This window comes from Oncorhynchus keta, chromosome 32 (genome assembly GCF_023373465.1).
Source record: "Oncorhynchus keta strain PuntledgeMale-10-30-2019 chromosome 32, Oket_V2, whole genome shotgun sequence".
In the NCBI taxonomy this organism is placed as follows: domain Eukaryota; kingdom Metazoa; phylum Chordata; class Actinopteri; order Salmoniformes; family Salmonidae; genus Oncorhynchus; species Oncorhynchus keta.
In genome coordinates, this window is record NC_068452.1 from 12,272,921 (window position 1) to 12,286,717 (window position 13,797).

Genomic DNA, 13,797 nt, shown 5'->3' on the forward strand with positions numbered 1-13,797 from the left:
TTGAAGTATGAAAAAAAATATTCAACAGTTGATTTATGTCAAAACATGATTTGGCCGTACTGCTGTAACACATTGGATAATATTCACAACATGGAACAACAGTAACCATAGTAACACATTAGATAACATTCACAACATGGAACAACAGTAACCATAGTAACACATTAGATGACATTCACAACAGTAACCATAGTAACACATTGGATAACATGGCACAACAGTAACCATAGTAACACATTAGATAACATTCACAACATGGAACAACAGTAACTATAGTAACATTGTTTACCCCAAAACATCTAAAGGAAGTTTGTTCTGAGTGTGTCCGTTATCTGAGAGATATAATAACAAATATACATATTTATCTAGAGATATAAAGTATTGAAACTTTAAAAACTTTAAACCCTTTTTTTGTCACTTCTTTCCACATTTTGTGACGTTACAGCCTTATTCTACAATGGATTAAATAAATACAAATCCTCATCAATCTACACACAATACCCCATAATGACAAAGAGAAAATGGGTTTAGAGAAGAAGAAAAAAAACAGAAATACCTTATTTTAGTATTCAGACCCTTTGCTATGAGACTCTACTTTGAGCTCAGCTGTGCATCCTGTTTCCATTGATCATCGTTGAGATGTTTCTCATGTTTCTCGATTGGACATGATTTGGAAAGGCACACACCTGTCTGGCTACCACAGCATTTTGAAGCGATACGCCTTCCCATCTCGTTTCTGCCTAGTGGGACTTTCATTTGTTTTTCAACAGGACAATGACCCAACACACCTCCAGGCTGTGTAAGGGCTATTTTACCAAGAAGGAGAGTGATGGAGTGCTGCACCAGCTGGCCTGGCCTTCACAATCACCCAACCTCAAACCAATTGAGATGGTTCGGGATGAGTTGGATCACAGAGTGAAGGAAAAGCAGCCAAAAAGTGCTCAGCATATGTGGGAACGCCTTCAAGACTGTTGGAAAAGCATTCCAGGTGAAGCTGGTTGAGGGAATGCCAAGAGTGTGCAAAGCTGTCATGAAGGCAAAGGATGGCTACTTTGAATAATCTAAAATATATTTTGATTTGTTTACCACTTTTTTGGTTACTACATGATTCCATATGTGTTATTTCATAGTTTTGATGTCTTCACTATTATTCTACAATGTAAAAAATAGTAAAGATAAAGAACCCCTGGAATGAGTAGGTGTGTCAACTTTTGACTGGTACTGTATAACTCATGAATGTTTTTACATTCAGTTGCATGAAGTCACTTTCTTACCACTTCTTCCATAGTCAAACATGTAAGGAAAGATTTTTTTAAATCAAAAGGAATGCTGTCAAAAATGTATTGAATTCAAATGGATTTACCCAGCCTACAAAGCACTACAGCCACTCTGTGATGACCAGTTCTGCTCTTTTATTGAGGGATCTAGTCTAGATTAAACCTCAAAGGAAGACCGTTTTATCATGTGGAGGTTTCATTTAGGTCTGTGTTTAATGACATACTCTGTGTGTCTTTGCAAGGAGAGGAACCAGACTCTCACTCTGACAGCGGGAAGAGTCCTTCAGGGGAACCAGGCCCAGAGATGCCCAAACCAGCGAGACAACACCACTGCTCCCACTGTGAAAATAGTTTTTGCTGGATAGGGAACCTAAAACTGCATGAGAGGACACACGAAAAGCCTAATCACTGTTCCCAATGTGGAATGAGTTTTACCATGTTAACTAACCTGAAAAGGCACGAGAGAATACACACGAGAAAAGCATTTTCTGCTCCCAGTGCAAATATAGATTTTCACGAATGTCGTACCTTGTTATGGCTGCAATCCCAACACCGGGATCGATATGACAACTACCAGTGAAAATTGAGGGCTCCAAATTCAAACCACAGAAATATCATAATTACAATTCCTAAAACAAACACGTGTCTTATATAATTTTAAAGGTAATCTTGTGTCCGATTTCAAATAGGCTTTTCAGCGAAAGCACTACAAACGATTGTTAGGTCTCCACCAAACCACAATAAGCACAGCCATTTTCCAGCGAAATATAGCATTCACAAAAAGCAGAAATCAAGATAATTCAAGGTTAGTGATTAATTTTATCTTCATCAGATGACACTCATAGGACTTCCATGTTACACAATACATGCATGTTTTGTTTGATAAAGTTCATATTTATATAAAAAGTTTACATTGGTTTATCAGATTCACTAGTTCCAAAAACATCAAGTGATTTTGCATAGCCACATCATTTCAACAGAAATACTCATCATAAATGTAGATGATAATACAAGTTATACACATGAAATTATAAAAGCTGGACCCGTACAAATCAGCTGGGCTAGACAATCTGGACCCTGTCTTTCAAAAATGATTTGCCTCCATTGTGGCAACCCCTATTAGTAGTCTGTTCAACCTCACTTTCGTTTCGTCTGAGATTCCTAAAGATTGGAAAGCTGCCGCGGTCATCCCCCTCTTCAAAGGTGGTGACACTCTAGACCCAAACTGTTACAGACCTATATCCATCCTGCCCTGCCTTACTAATGTCTTCGAAAGACAAGTTAACAAACAGATCACTGACCATTTCGAACCCCTTCTCCACTGTGCAATCCGGTTTCCGAGCTGGTCACGGGTGCACCTCGGCCACGCTGAAAGTACTAAACGATATCATAACAGCCATCGATAAAAGACAGTACTATGCAGCCGTCTTCATCGACCTGGCCAAGGCTCTCGACTCTGTCAATCACCGTATTCTTATCGGCAGACTCAACAGCCTTGGTTTCTCAAATGACTGACTCGCCTGGTTCACCAACTAACAAACTAACAAACCTCCAAATGAGCTTCAATGCCATACAACACTCCTTCTGTGACCTCCAACTGCTCTTAAACGCAAGTAAAACTAAATGCATGCTCTTCAACCGATCGCTGCCTGCACCCGCCCACCCGACTAGCATCACTACTCTGGACGGTTCTGACTTAGAATATGTGGACAACTACAAATACCTGGGTGTCTGGTTAGACTGTAAACTCTCCTTCCAGCTGACGGTCTTCTGCAGGTTTTCCTCTAACCTGTGAGGTGAAAGATATCTCCCATTTCCATGTGTTTTTTTAGTTGTGTTAGTTTCAACAGCACGTACAACCTGATTCCCGATGTGGAGAGTCAACACCTTTAGTTGCTCCACCTTTTTGGTTTGCTTCCTGTCTTTAAGTTTGTTGTGGGTTTTTCTTTTGTTTGCCTCTTCTTGGGCAGATTTAGTGGGTCTCATGGTGTGTGTCTTATGTCCCAGTTGTTGTTACTAGTCAACTTTCAGTGGACACCCTCATAGTCTTTCAGAACACCTCCTTTAAAAACAAGCTTATGTTTTAGGTTGGATATTGCATCCAATTGTTAGTTAATATTTTAATCAATGGCATTTCCTTAGAATGCTCATTAGTCTTTCAGTTGTTGTTCTGTTTTTTATCCTCTTATGTTTGTGTACTAAATATTTCTGTTTATTTTCATATTTTTTTCCTGTGAAGCCATTGTGTTGCATCCATGTCTGAAATGTGCTGTGTAAATAAAGCTTGATTTGATTTGAACATATTGTGAAATAAATTATCCCAATGACTGACCAATCAACAGACTCTTGGTCCATCTTAGTATGAAACACATAATCAATTCCACTTTTCCAGCCCCGGCTCTACCAGGGTGTTGAGGTGGTCTCCCACAGCTCTGCTTATGTCGTGTTCTGTGGCCTTGCTGTTCCATTTCTTGACTGCCCCTGCAACACAGAAAGAAAAACATTTAGTCATATTAAATAAAACACTCAAAGTAATGGATATAGAGCATCTATGGCCTCAGTTACACCTGGCGCCTAAATGTGACTTATGTCATCTGATCACTCCAAGCTGCATTAGGTCTGGATGCACAAAAATCACAATGTGATTCACAATGTGCTCCATTAGGTTTAGATCTGCCAGGATGGGCATTGTGTTCGGAATTTGAGTCGGGCCTCCGAATATGCATAAGCAATGTAAAGAGATGGGGTGAATGAGTGGGGAAAAATAAATTTGACACAAATTACCTTCATAATAACAAAGAACAACTAAGGGGACAAATATTTACCATCTAAACCAAGTGTGACCTCTCACCTCTCTGACTGTAGGAGTGTTCTTCCTAACCAGTCTCTCAACAGCTCTCTGACTGAGCTCCACACTCACTGGGTCTTCAGAGGAGAGAAAGTTGAGGAGGGATCGGAGGATGAATTAATCTGTCACTCAACGTTTAGAGCTGCTGTCTATGCTGTCTAACAAGATCACTATTTTAGTAGTTCACTAAAGTAAATAAGTCTTTATGACTGATGAATACCAACTATCAATCACTTAGATCACGCATTTTCAGGTAGAGATACATCCTTGGGACGTCCCTAGCCCGTTGAAGTTGACATTTAAAATGGTTACGGTCAGGGTTTAGGGTAGAGATGTCCCAAGAATCACAGATGGCATTGAACATTGTGCATTCGTCTGTCTCTTTTACATAGCAGGTGTAAAGTAAACAGACAAGACAAGTAGACACACAATGCATTATGGTCATTGTAGTTCAATTATACACACAGTGGATGACGGAACATATTCCATTTTTTTCTTCCTTTATTTAAATTGTTAAGTCAGTTAAATTGTCAGAACAAATTCTTGTTTACAATGTTGGCCTAGGAACAATGTGATTGTCAGCCCTAACAATCCATTCTAGCACCACTAGGAACAGTACCTTCCTAGACAATGTGCTGGATGGTAATTATTTATGTGGCCCATGTACCCAGTGTAACTTCACGAGAAAAAAAAGACCAAATCTTCTCCGCGGACTGCAGGCGACAGGCTCAGGACACGGTTGATTGGCTATCAGACAAGGTTCATTACACTGCTAGCTGGTAGGACTGCTTTGCTGGATTATACTAGAGCTGAGATCCCAATACCTATGTAACCATAGCTTACTGACTGATCAATGAGGTTAGATCCCAATACCCATGTAACCATAGCTTACTGACTGATCAATGAGATCAGATCCCAATACCCATGTAAACATAGCTTACTGACAGATCAATAAGGTCAGATCCCAATACCCATGTAAACATAGCTTACTGGCAGATCAATGAGGTTAGATCCCAATACCCATGTAAACATAGCTTACTGACAGATCAATGAGGTCAGATCCCAATACCCATGTAAACATAGCTTACTGACAGATCAATGAGGTCAGATCCCAATACCCATGTATTGCGAACAGGTCGATTGTAGCGGTAGTTGTTTCGATGGCGACATACTTTACAGTTATTTCGACCATGGTGTTTATTGGAGTCGTGGAAGAAACCATTGTTGTGCATCGTCTTTCAACACTCCAAAACCTGATAATGACCAAACCTGTATCGGCTATTTGGGAATTAAAATGTAATTAACCTGAAAGCGTTTCTTCATAGTAGATACATCTGTTGGGTTGGTAGAATGTGGAAAGACCCACCTCATTGGTTAATATTCCCTGTAGTAGAAACAACTGTTGGGTTGGTAGAATGTGGAAAGACCCACCTCATTGGTTAATATTCCCTGTAGTAGAAACATCTGTTGTGTTGGTAGAATGTGGAAAGACCCACCCCATTGGTTAATATTCACTGTAGTAGAAACATCTGTTGGGTTGGTAGAATGTAGAAGTAGGTTTTAAATTCATACTTATTACAAATCTACAGTTGTCTGACTATTATGTTATTATTTAATGAAAGAAATATAAAAATTCACTTTTTGTCGAAATAAAATAAACTTTCACCTGCGTTAACCACTCCAGTCAACAGATGGCTATCAGTGTGACGTATGAGCTTGGAAAGTCTATACATTCTAGTTATCACTAGTTGTGCAATTTAAATGTTTAAATATGAAATGTAATTTTAGCTTCTAAATGAGAGAATTGTTTTCAATAAGTAAACTGGGCTCAATCAGTGGCCACTCCCAAGTGAACAGACATTGGTTGAGAAATATGAAACACGTCCTTCTCTCCCCCACTACAAAAGCCCATTGATGGAAGTCAACCTCATGTTCCAGATGAGGTGTCCATACGTTTAAAAGGGCTAATTTCAACCCTGGCGGTGACGATCACCAAGCTGGAAGGATGAATTTCGACTACACCAGCCAGAATACAGTACAAGCTGCGTTGAGGCAACTTGGTAAGAACTTTGAACTCTTATTCACTGAAGAAGAAGTGATACATCCTAGACGTCGAGTTATCAGCTGCAGCTGTAAACGTACGTGGCCTAGGAAAGGACAGACAATCTCCTGAGAACGACAGGGTACAATGTATCTGTTCTACGACACTACGACCAGACAGATTCTACAAGGGACGAGGGCGATCTCCGCTGGGCAAACCAGTCTTCCATTGTCGACCCGTCATGACACAGGCACAAGAATGTCAATATACTTTTATAATATTCTACAGGAAGGCCGTCCAGAGCAGGTGATTTCCCTGCTTTCAGAGATAAAATGGCGTCTCTAACCTCCTCTTCTGTTATAGTCCAGTCCAGGTCCTCTACCTGGCTATCTGATAATCTAGGTAATTCTATACCAGACAAAGAAGTGTCCATATATATGGGGCTGAACAGGAGGATATATATACATCTTCATAATAACATTAAAACACGCTGTCAATCTCTTTAAAGGAGGTCACCATCTTAGTGTCCTTCTCAATGGCTGGAGTTACTTTCCAGGTGTTGTGCAGTTTTAGTTGTCTTGCTAGTAGCCTGCCTGTCTTCTCACCTCCCTCGTTAAACTGGTTCTAGGTCTAAACAGAGCATATTCTTCCTTTTTGTTCTACATTTCCTGTATCTGAAATGTGAATTTGCAGGCAGTTTTGAAATGTGCGATCTGTGAAATGTCCAAATCCCTTTCCAGACCACATCTCTGTTTCTAGTCTTTTCACTGCTTCAGACCTTCTCTCTTTTTTCTGCATGTCATTTTCCCAATAATGAAAGAGCCTAAATGAGATAGAATTGTTTTCAATGTAAACTTTCTCTAATACAGAGCCTACCATAATACATGTTATAGAGGTTCCCACACTGTTATTTCCCCTCTAATATACCAGAGCCATAATACATGTTATAGTGGTTCCCACACTGTGTTATTTCCCCTCTAATACACCAGAGCTATAATACATGTTATAGAGGTTCCCACACTGTGTTATTTCCCTTCTAAAACACCAGAGCCATAATACATGTTATAGAGGTTCCCACACTGTGTTATTTCCCCTCTAATACACCAGAGCCATAATACATGTTATAGTGGTTCCCACACTGTGTTATTTCCCCTCTAATACACCAGAGCCTACCATAATACATGTTATAGAGGTTCCCACACTGTGTTATTTCCCCTCTAATACACCAGAGCCATAATACATGTTATAGTGGTTCCCACACTGTGTTATTTCCCCTCTAATACACAAGAGCCCACCGTAATACATGCTTTAGAGGTTTCCCACACTGTGGAAATCCTTTCAGTTGAGCCCATCTGCTAGTGACTGGATACATATCTCATCTTGTAATAGCATGGTGTTGAGTCTAAATCTACCCTTCCTCTGCTAGTGACTGGATAAATATCTCATCTTGTAATAGCATGGTGTTGAGTCTAAATCTACCCTTCCTCTGCTAGTGACTGGATACATATCTCATCTTGTAATAGCATGGTGTTGAGTCTAAATCTACTCTTCCTCTGCTAGTGACTGGCTAAATATCTCATATTGTAATAAATACTGTGTTATTTCCCCTCTAATACACCAGAGCCTACTATAACACATGCCTTAGAGGTTTCCCACACTATGGAAATCCTTTCAGTTCAGCCCATCTGCTTGTGACTGGATAAATATCTCATCTTGTAATAGCACGGTGTTGAGTCTAAATCTACCCTTCCTCTGCTAGTGACTGGATAAATATCTCATCTTGTAATAGCATGGTGTTGAGTCTAAATCTACCCTTCCTCTGCTAGTGACTGGATAAATATCTCATCTTGTAATAGCATGGTGTTGAGTCTAAATCTACTCTTCCTCTGCTAGTGACTGGATAAATATCTCATCTTGTAATAGCATGGTGTTGAGTCTAAATCTACTCTTCCTCTGCGAGTGACTGGATAAATATCTCATCTTGTAATAGCATGGTGTTGAGTCTAAATCTACCCTTCCTCTGCTAGTGACTGGCTAAATATCTCATATTGTAATAAATACTGTGTTATTTCCCCTCTAATACACCAGAGCCTACTATAACACATGCCTTAGAGGTTTCCCACACTATGGAAATCCTTTCAGTTCAGCCCATCTGCTTGTGACTGGATAAATATCTCATCTTGTAATAGCACGGTGTTGAGTCTAAATCTACCCTTCCTCTGATAGTGACTGGAAAAATATATCATCTTGTAATAGCATGGTGTTGAGTCTAAATCTCCTCACACTTTCGGAGTTTATATCAACATGTAAGTCTACGAGTACACACCTGACTGCAGGACATTAAGGAACATGTCTCATTGGGCTAGCTGATGGGCCCTGGGCAAATCTATTGTACTGGAAGTACTCTGACATGACTTCCTCTGGTGTAATCATGCCTTAGTCAAGAGTTCCTTGTAAAAGGCAACCAGACTCCTCAACTCCTGACCATACTGACTGAAGGCCTCTCTGACTAAGATCCACACAGAGACATGCATTTTGTAGTCGGTTTAATAATACTTGTGAAAACTGACTGGTGGTTGAGGGATCTAGTATAGATTAAAGGTAGTAGGACATTTTATCATGTGGAGGTTTCATTCAGGTCTCTGTTTAAGAGAATACACACTGGAGAGAAGCCTTACCACTGTTCCCAATGTGGAATGACGTTTACCCAGCTAGGGAGCCTGCAGATGCATGAGAGGGGGGACACAGGGGAAAAGCTTTTCCAATGTTCCTATTGTGGAAAGAGTGTTGGCCTGGTAGGAAACCTGAACAAGCATAAGAGGACACACACAGGAAAGAAGACGTACCGCTGCTCCCACTGTGTAGAGAGATGTACCCGTTTAAGGTACCTGAAAGAGCATGAAAGAATACATACAAATACACAGGAGGAGAAGACATACCACTGCTCTAATTGTGGAAAGACATTTTCCCAGTCAGAGGACCTGAAAACATGAGAGAATAGACAGGCTGTGTTCTACTTGTGTTTTTGACTGAGAATGTGTGTTTTTGTTTGGGCTGTCAGACTCAAGATAACTTTGTGTAATGTTAGTGCACTATTTTTTTAAATTGCGATTAATCGCATTGTCTGAAAGGGTTCAAAATACACTGAAAACATCCAAAATACATACTATATACCGCTAAAATCTACAATGCCATGTAAAAACAAGTTGACGTGGAGGTTAAATAAAGTGTGCTTTATCAATATAACATATTTTGACACGTCCACTGTGGGGCGCTGTAGAGTCACAATATCCATAACAACTACAGGTCAAACAGGGAAATGGTTCACATCGTTTTTCCGCCATTAATTTTTCCCACAGGGCTGTGTTTTGTTTAGGCTCACCCTGGTGTGACGTTTTGATAACTATGTAAATCTCTCTAGGACAAGGTGACTGAGGGCACACCGTGTGTTGTGAATGTATTGTAATGTTTTTAATATTGTATAACTGCCTTTATTTTGCTGGACCCCAGGAAGAGTAGCTGCTGCCTTGGCAGGAACTAATGGGGATCCTTTATTCACGGATTTGAAAATGGTATTTAGCATCAAAGTAGACGGCATGCAAGACTACAAATAATAATACACTTCTTCCATTAAGCATGATAGAGGTCACTGTATTCTTGGGGACATTCAATGCTGCAGAAATGTTTTGGTTCCCGTTCTCCAGATCTGTGCCTCGACACAATCCTGTCTTGGAGCTTTACATTCTTTTGACCTCATGGCTTGGTTACGTGTGGGACCATATATAGACAGGTGTGTGCCTTTCCAAAACATGTCCTATCAATAGAATTTACCACATGTGGACTCCAATCAAGTTGTAGAAACATCTCAAGGATGATCAATGGAATCAGGGTGCATCTGAGCTCAATTTCGAGTCTCATAGCAAAGGGTCTGAATACGTGCATAAATGTAAAAAAAAAAAACTGTTTTTGGTTTGTCAGTATGGGGTATTGTGATGTCATTATGAGGTATTGTGATGTCATTATGGGGTATTGTGTGTAGATTGATGAGGGAAAAAAATCTTCCATTTTAGAATAAGGCTGTAATGTAACAAAATGTGGAAAAAGTGAAGGGGTTTGAATACATTACAAATATACTCCTGGCAGAGTTTTCTACCACTGGCAGAGTTTTCTACCGTTGGCAGAGTTTTCTACTGCTGGCAGAGTGTTCTACCGTTGGCAGTTTTGTACAGTCATGTGATACGTGGTATAGAAAAATCCATTCTTATGAGAGGACATGGGAGACACTATACTGTGTGTCTGCAGGTGTCTATCTGGTCAAAACCACTGATACAGGTTCCCCTCCACCCTCTGGTGGAATGGATCATGTCTACAGAGAAACCTAGATTTGAATACTTAGATGTGTGTGTATTGGGTATATGTTATGAAATGGTTAGATATTACTTGTTAGATATTACTTGCACTGTCGGAGCTAGAAACACAAGAATTTCACTACACCCGCAATAACATCTGCTAAACACGTGTATGTGACCAATATAATGTGATTTTGATTTAAAATAAACGTCATATTTATCAAATGTGCTTTATCAAATGTGCTTTTGGCTGGGGTCAAAATGACTCCAAAGGATTTGAATATGTTAAAAGTCTATATTGATACAGAAACACTAAACCATTATTTAGATTTATTAAGAACAAGTTGAATGAACATTTTGAAGAATTGAATGAACCACATTTTGGCAATGATAAAAGATATGCCTCTGGGGTCAAAATGATCCATGTCAGAAGTATGGTTCAATGCAAATGTGTAGTGGGTGTAAAGTTTGTTTTAAAATCTCACTCATTAAACACGAATCAATCAACACATGCTTCTCTGTGAACGACTTAATCTAATATTAAACTTTTATTCAATAAATGAAAAATGTACTTTTGGTTCCTCAACTGCGTTGCCCACTCCAGTCAACAGTTGGCGATGTGCGTCTTTTAGGTTCAGGCTACGCTGCCAGTGTGACGTATAATCTAGTGGACGTGACGCTCATTCAACAACCACAGCTAGTCAGACACCTGGCTTTCAAGCAAACACAGCTACAACATTCACGCTCTTTACACTGTTTTGGTGTATATTAGTCGCTGTGTATTCAATACACTTCTGTCGTATGTACTTGTTGGCCCATTTAATTATATATTTACGTTGTTTGTCAGCTAGCTGGTTTGCTAAATTAGCTTAGAACTAGGCTAGTCGCTAATGCTAACTAGCTAACATCCCCGACCATGAGTTCACTAAGCTACTCTCCTCCTGATAAAGAAGAGGTCTGCTGGACGGAGAAAGAAGGTCTTGTGAAAGAGGAGGAGGAAGAGAAGGATGTTACACTACAAAAACAAGTAGAGGGTGAGACTCTTACCGTGAAAAAAGAAGAGGAAGACGCGTTCAGAGTGAAAGAGGAGGAGGATGTTACAGTAAAAGAAGAGGGGGAAGAGAAAGAGGGTGCAGTTTTTGGAGAGGAGGAGGGGGAGATGACTGTAACATTGGAGGAAGAAGAGGAGGTTGGAGATCTGTTTAACACCAGTAAGTACCGTCTCTGCAGTCGTTGAACCAATATGCAGTAAAGGGGTTCTACACTTGTTGTTCTGTAGGAATTGCTGAAGCTTCACTGCAACGTGTAGAACATCAAGAGTGGACCATCAACAAAACGTTAACAATTGATGAAATGCATCCAATGACAATGCCTGAAATACTGTAGTCCTCAATATCTCCTATTAGATTAGCCCAAGATGTACTCTTAAAGGGGCAATCAGCAGTTGTTACATCCAATGTACCCATTGTTTCTTTAAGAAATCACTTATAAATGCCTGATGAGCTTAGTTCAACTGTCGTACCCCATCAGAACCCAAAATATAAGCTTTTTGTTTTACTGCAATGTTTGTCAGTAAATATAAACAAACACAGTATATCCTCAAAACATGGTTAAATCTATAATGTTGATATCATGGATTGTTGCATTTCTCCAGCCTCATCCCTCAGCTTTTTACTGAAACGGGCATGAAGTACGCTTTGTTATTGTTTCTAATAGAGGTCGACCGATTGTGATTTTTCAACGCCGATACCGATTATTGGAGGACCAAAAAAAAGCAGATACCGTTTAATCGGATGGTTTAAATGTTTTATTGTTTTATATATATTTATATACACACACATTTTTGTAATATTGACAATTGCCACAATACTGAATGAACAGTGAACACTTTTATTTTAACTTAATATAATCCATAAATAAAATACATTTAGTCTCAAATGACATGAGAACATATGTTGACAGGAAGCAGCAGCTTTTATGGGTCTTCAATATTCCCAGTTCAGAAGTTTTAGGTTGTAGTGCAGAAAGCAGAGCTTGTCTGCATGTTCCCCTGTCAGTCAGCTCCTCTGCTTATCATAAATGTTCCCCACCTCACTGAACACTCTCTCTGCTTGGGACCGAAGAAGGTGGGGGACAGAGAAACTTGTTTGCCAGTGGAGCGAGTGATTGAAGTCTGTCCTCATTCTGCTTCCACAGCTCCAAAAGCAAGCCGCTCTTTCTGTCAATGACAGGCTCTGTGAGGTAACGCTCAAACTCAATTCCAAAACTGCACTGGACTTCAGCTCTGCCCTCTTGGCTTCCAAGGATTTTAGCGTAGAGGCTGTCCACCAGACTGGGTGGCTGATCTACCTGGTCTTCAACCCTGCCCTCTTGGCATCCAAGGATTCTAGCGTAGAGGCTGTCCAACAGACTGGGTGGCTGATCTACCTGGTCTTCAGCCCTGCCCTCTTTGCTTCCAAGGATTCTGGCGTAGAGGCTGTCCACCAGACTGGGTGGCTGATCTACCTGGACTCTTTGCTTTTTTGCACCTGGGTCCTCCTCTTCACTTGTCCCTTCTACTGTGGCTCTGGGATTTGGTTTCCTTAGTAGGTCAGACTCCTCCTTCAGCCACTCTTTTGCTTTCTCTAGTGCTGTCCCTGAGCTGAAGGCATAGCTCTTGTAACGTGGATCCAGGACAGTTGCCAGCACCAGGCACTTTGTCTCCTCGGCCTTGGAGAACCTCCTTGTCAGACTGTCCAACATGGTGTTCCGTAAAGTTGATGCCTTGAGTAGAAGAACCCTCCTGCTGCAGCATCAGCTTCAGCACCGACACACTGGGGATGCTTCATGCTGCTGTAGATTTGGAGTGGCTCATCTCCAGTGTCACCTCCTCCATAGGTGCCAGAGTCTCAATTAGGTTAGAGACTATGTCCCATTGTGAAGCAGACAAACTGCTGATGTGTCCGTATTCACATGCATACACATTCAGTGCATGCCTCTGTTCAAACATCCTCTGCAACATGTGTAGTGTTGAGTTCCAGCGAGTTTGAACTGCTTAGATGATGCTGTGTTTGGGAAGGCCAAGCTCTTCCTGAATGGCCCTCAGCCTCTGTTTGGCCAGTACAGAGTGGTCAAAGTGAGTTGCACAGCTCTTCAACATGGCAATAATGTCTAGCACAGCTGTCTGACTGGATAGGCCATCATTGATTACAAGCTGTAGGGTGTGTGCTCTGTAGCTGAAGTCTGGAAGCTCTGCCAGTCTCATACCTTTCACCATGTTTGCCCCACTGTCCCTGAGGACCA

General features: G+C 40.6%; 1 protein-coding gene across 2 annotated transcripts in view; it reads left to right on the forward strand.

The window, feature by feature from the left end:
* Nucleotides 1-11,217: 11,217 nt before the first annotated feature.
* The window catches only part of LOC118365743 (zinc finger protein ZFP2-like), a 426,011-nt gene continuing 423,431 nt past the window's right edge, over nt 11,218-13,797 (forward strand). For both annotated transcript variants that reach the window (XM_052490196.1, XM_052490197.1), the window contains exon 1: nt 11,218-11,726. In XM_052490196.1, coding sequence (XP_052346156.1) covers nt 11,432-11,726 — 295 coding nt within the window. In that variant the 5' untranslated portion in view covers nt 11,218-11,431. The remainder of the gene's footprint in view (nt 11,727-13,797) is intronic.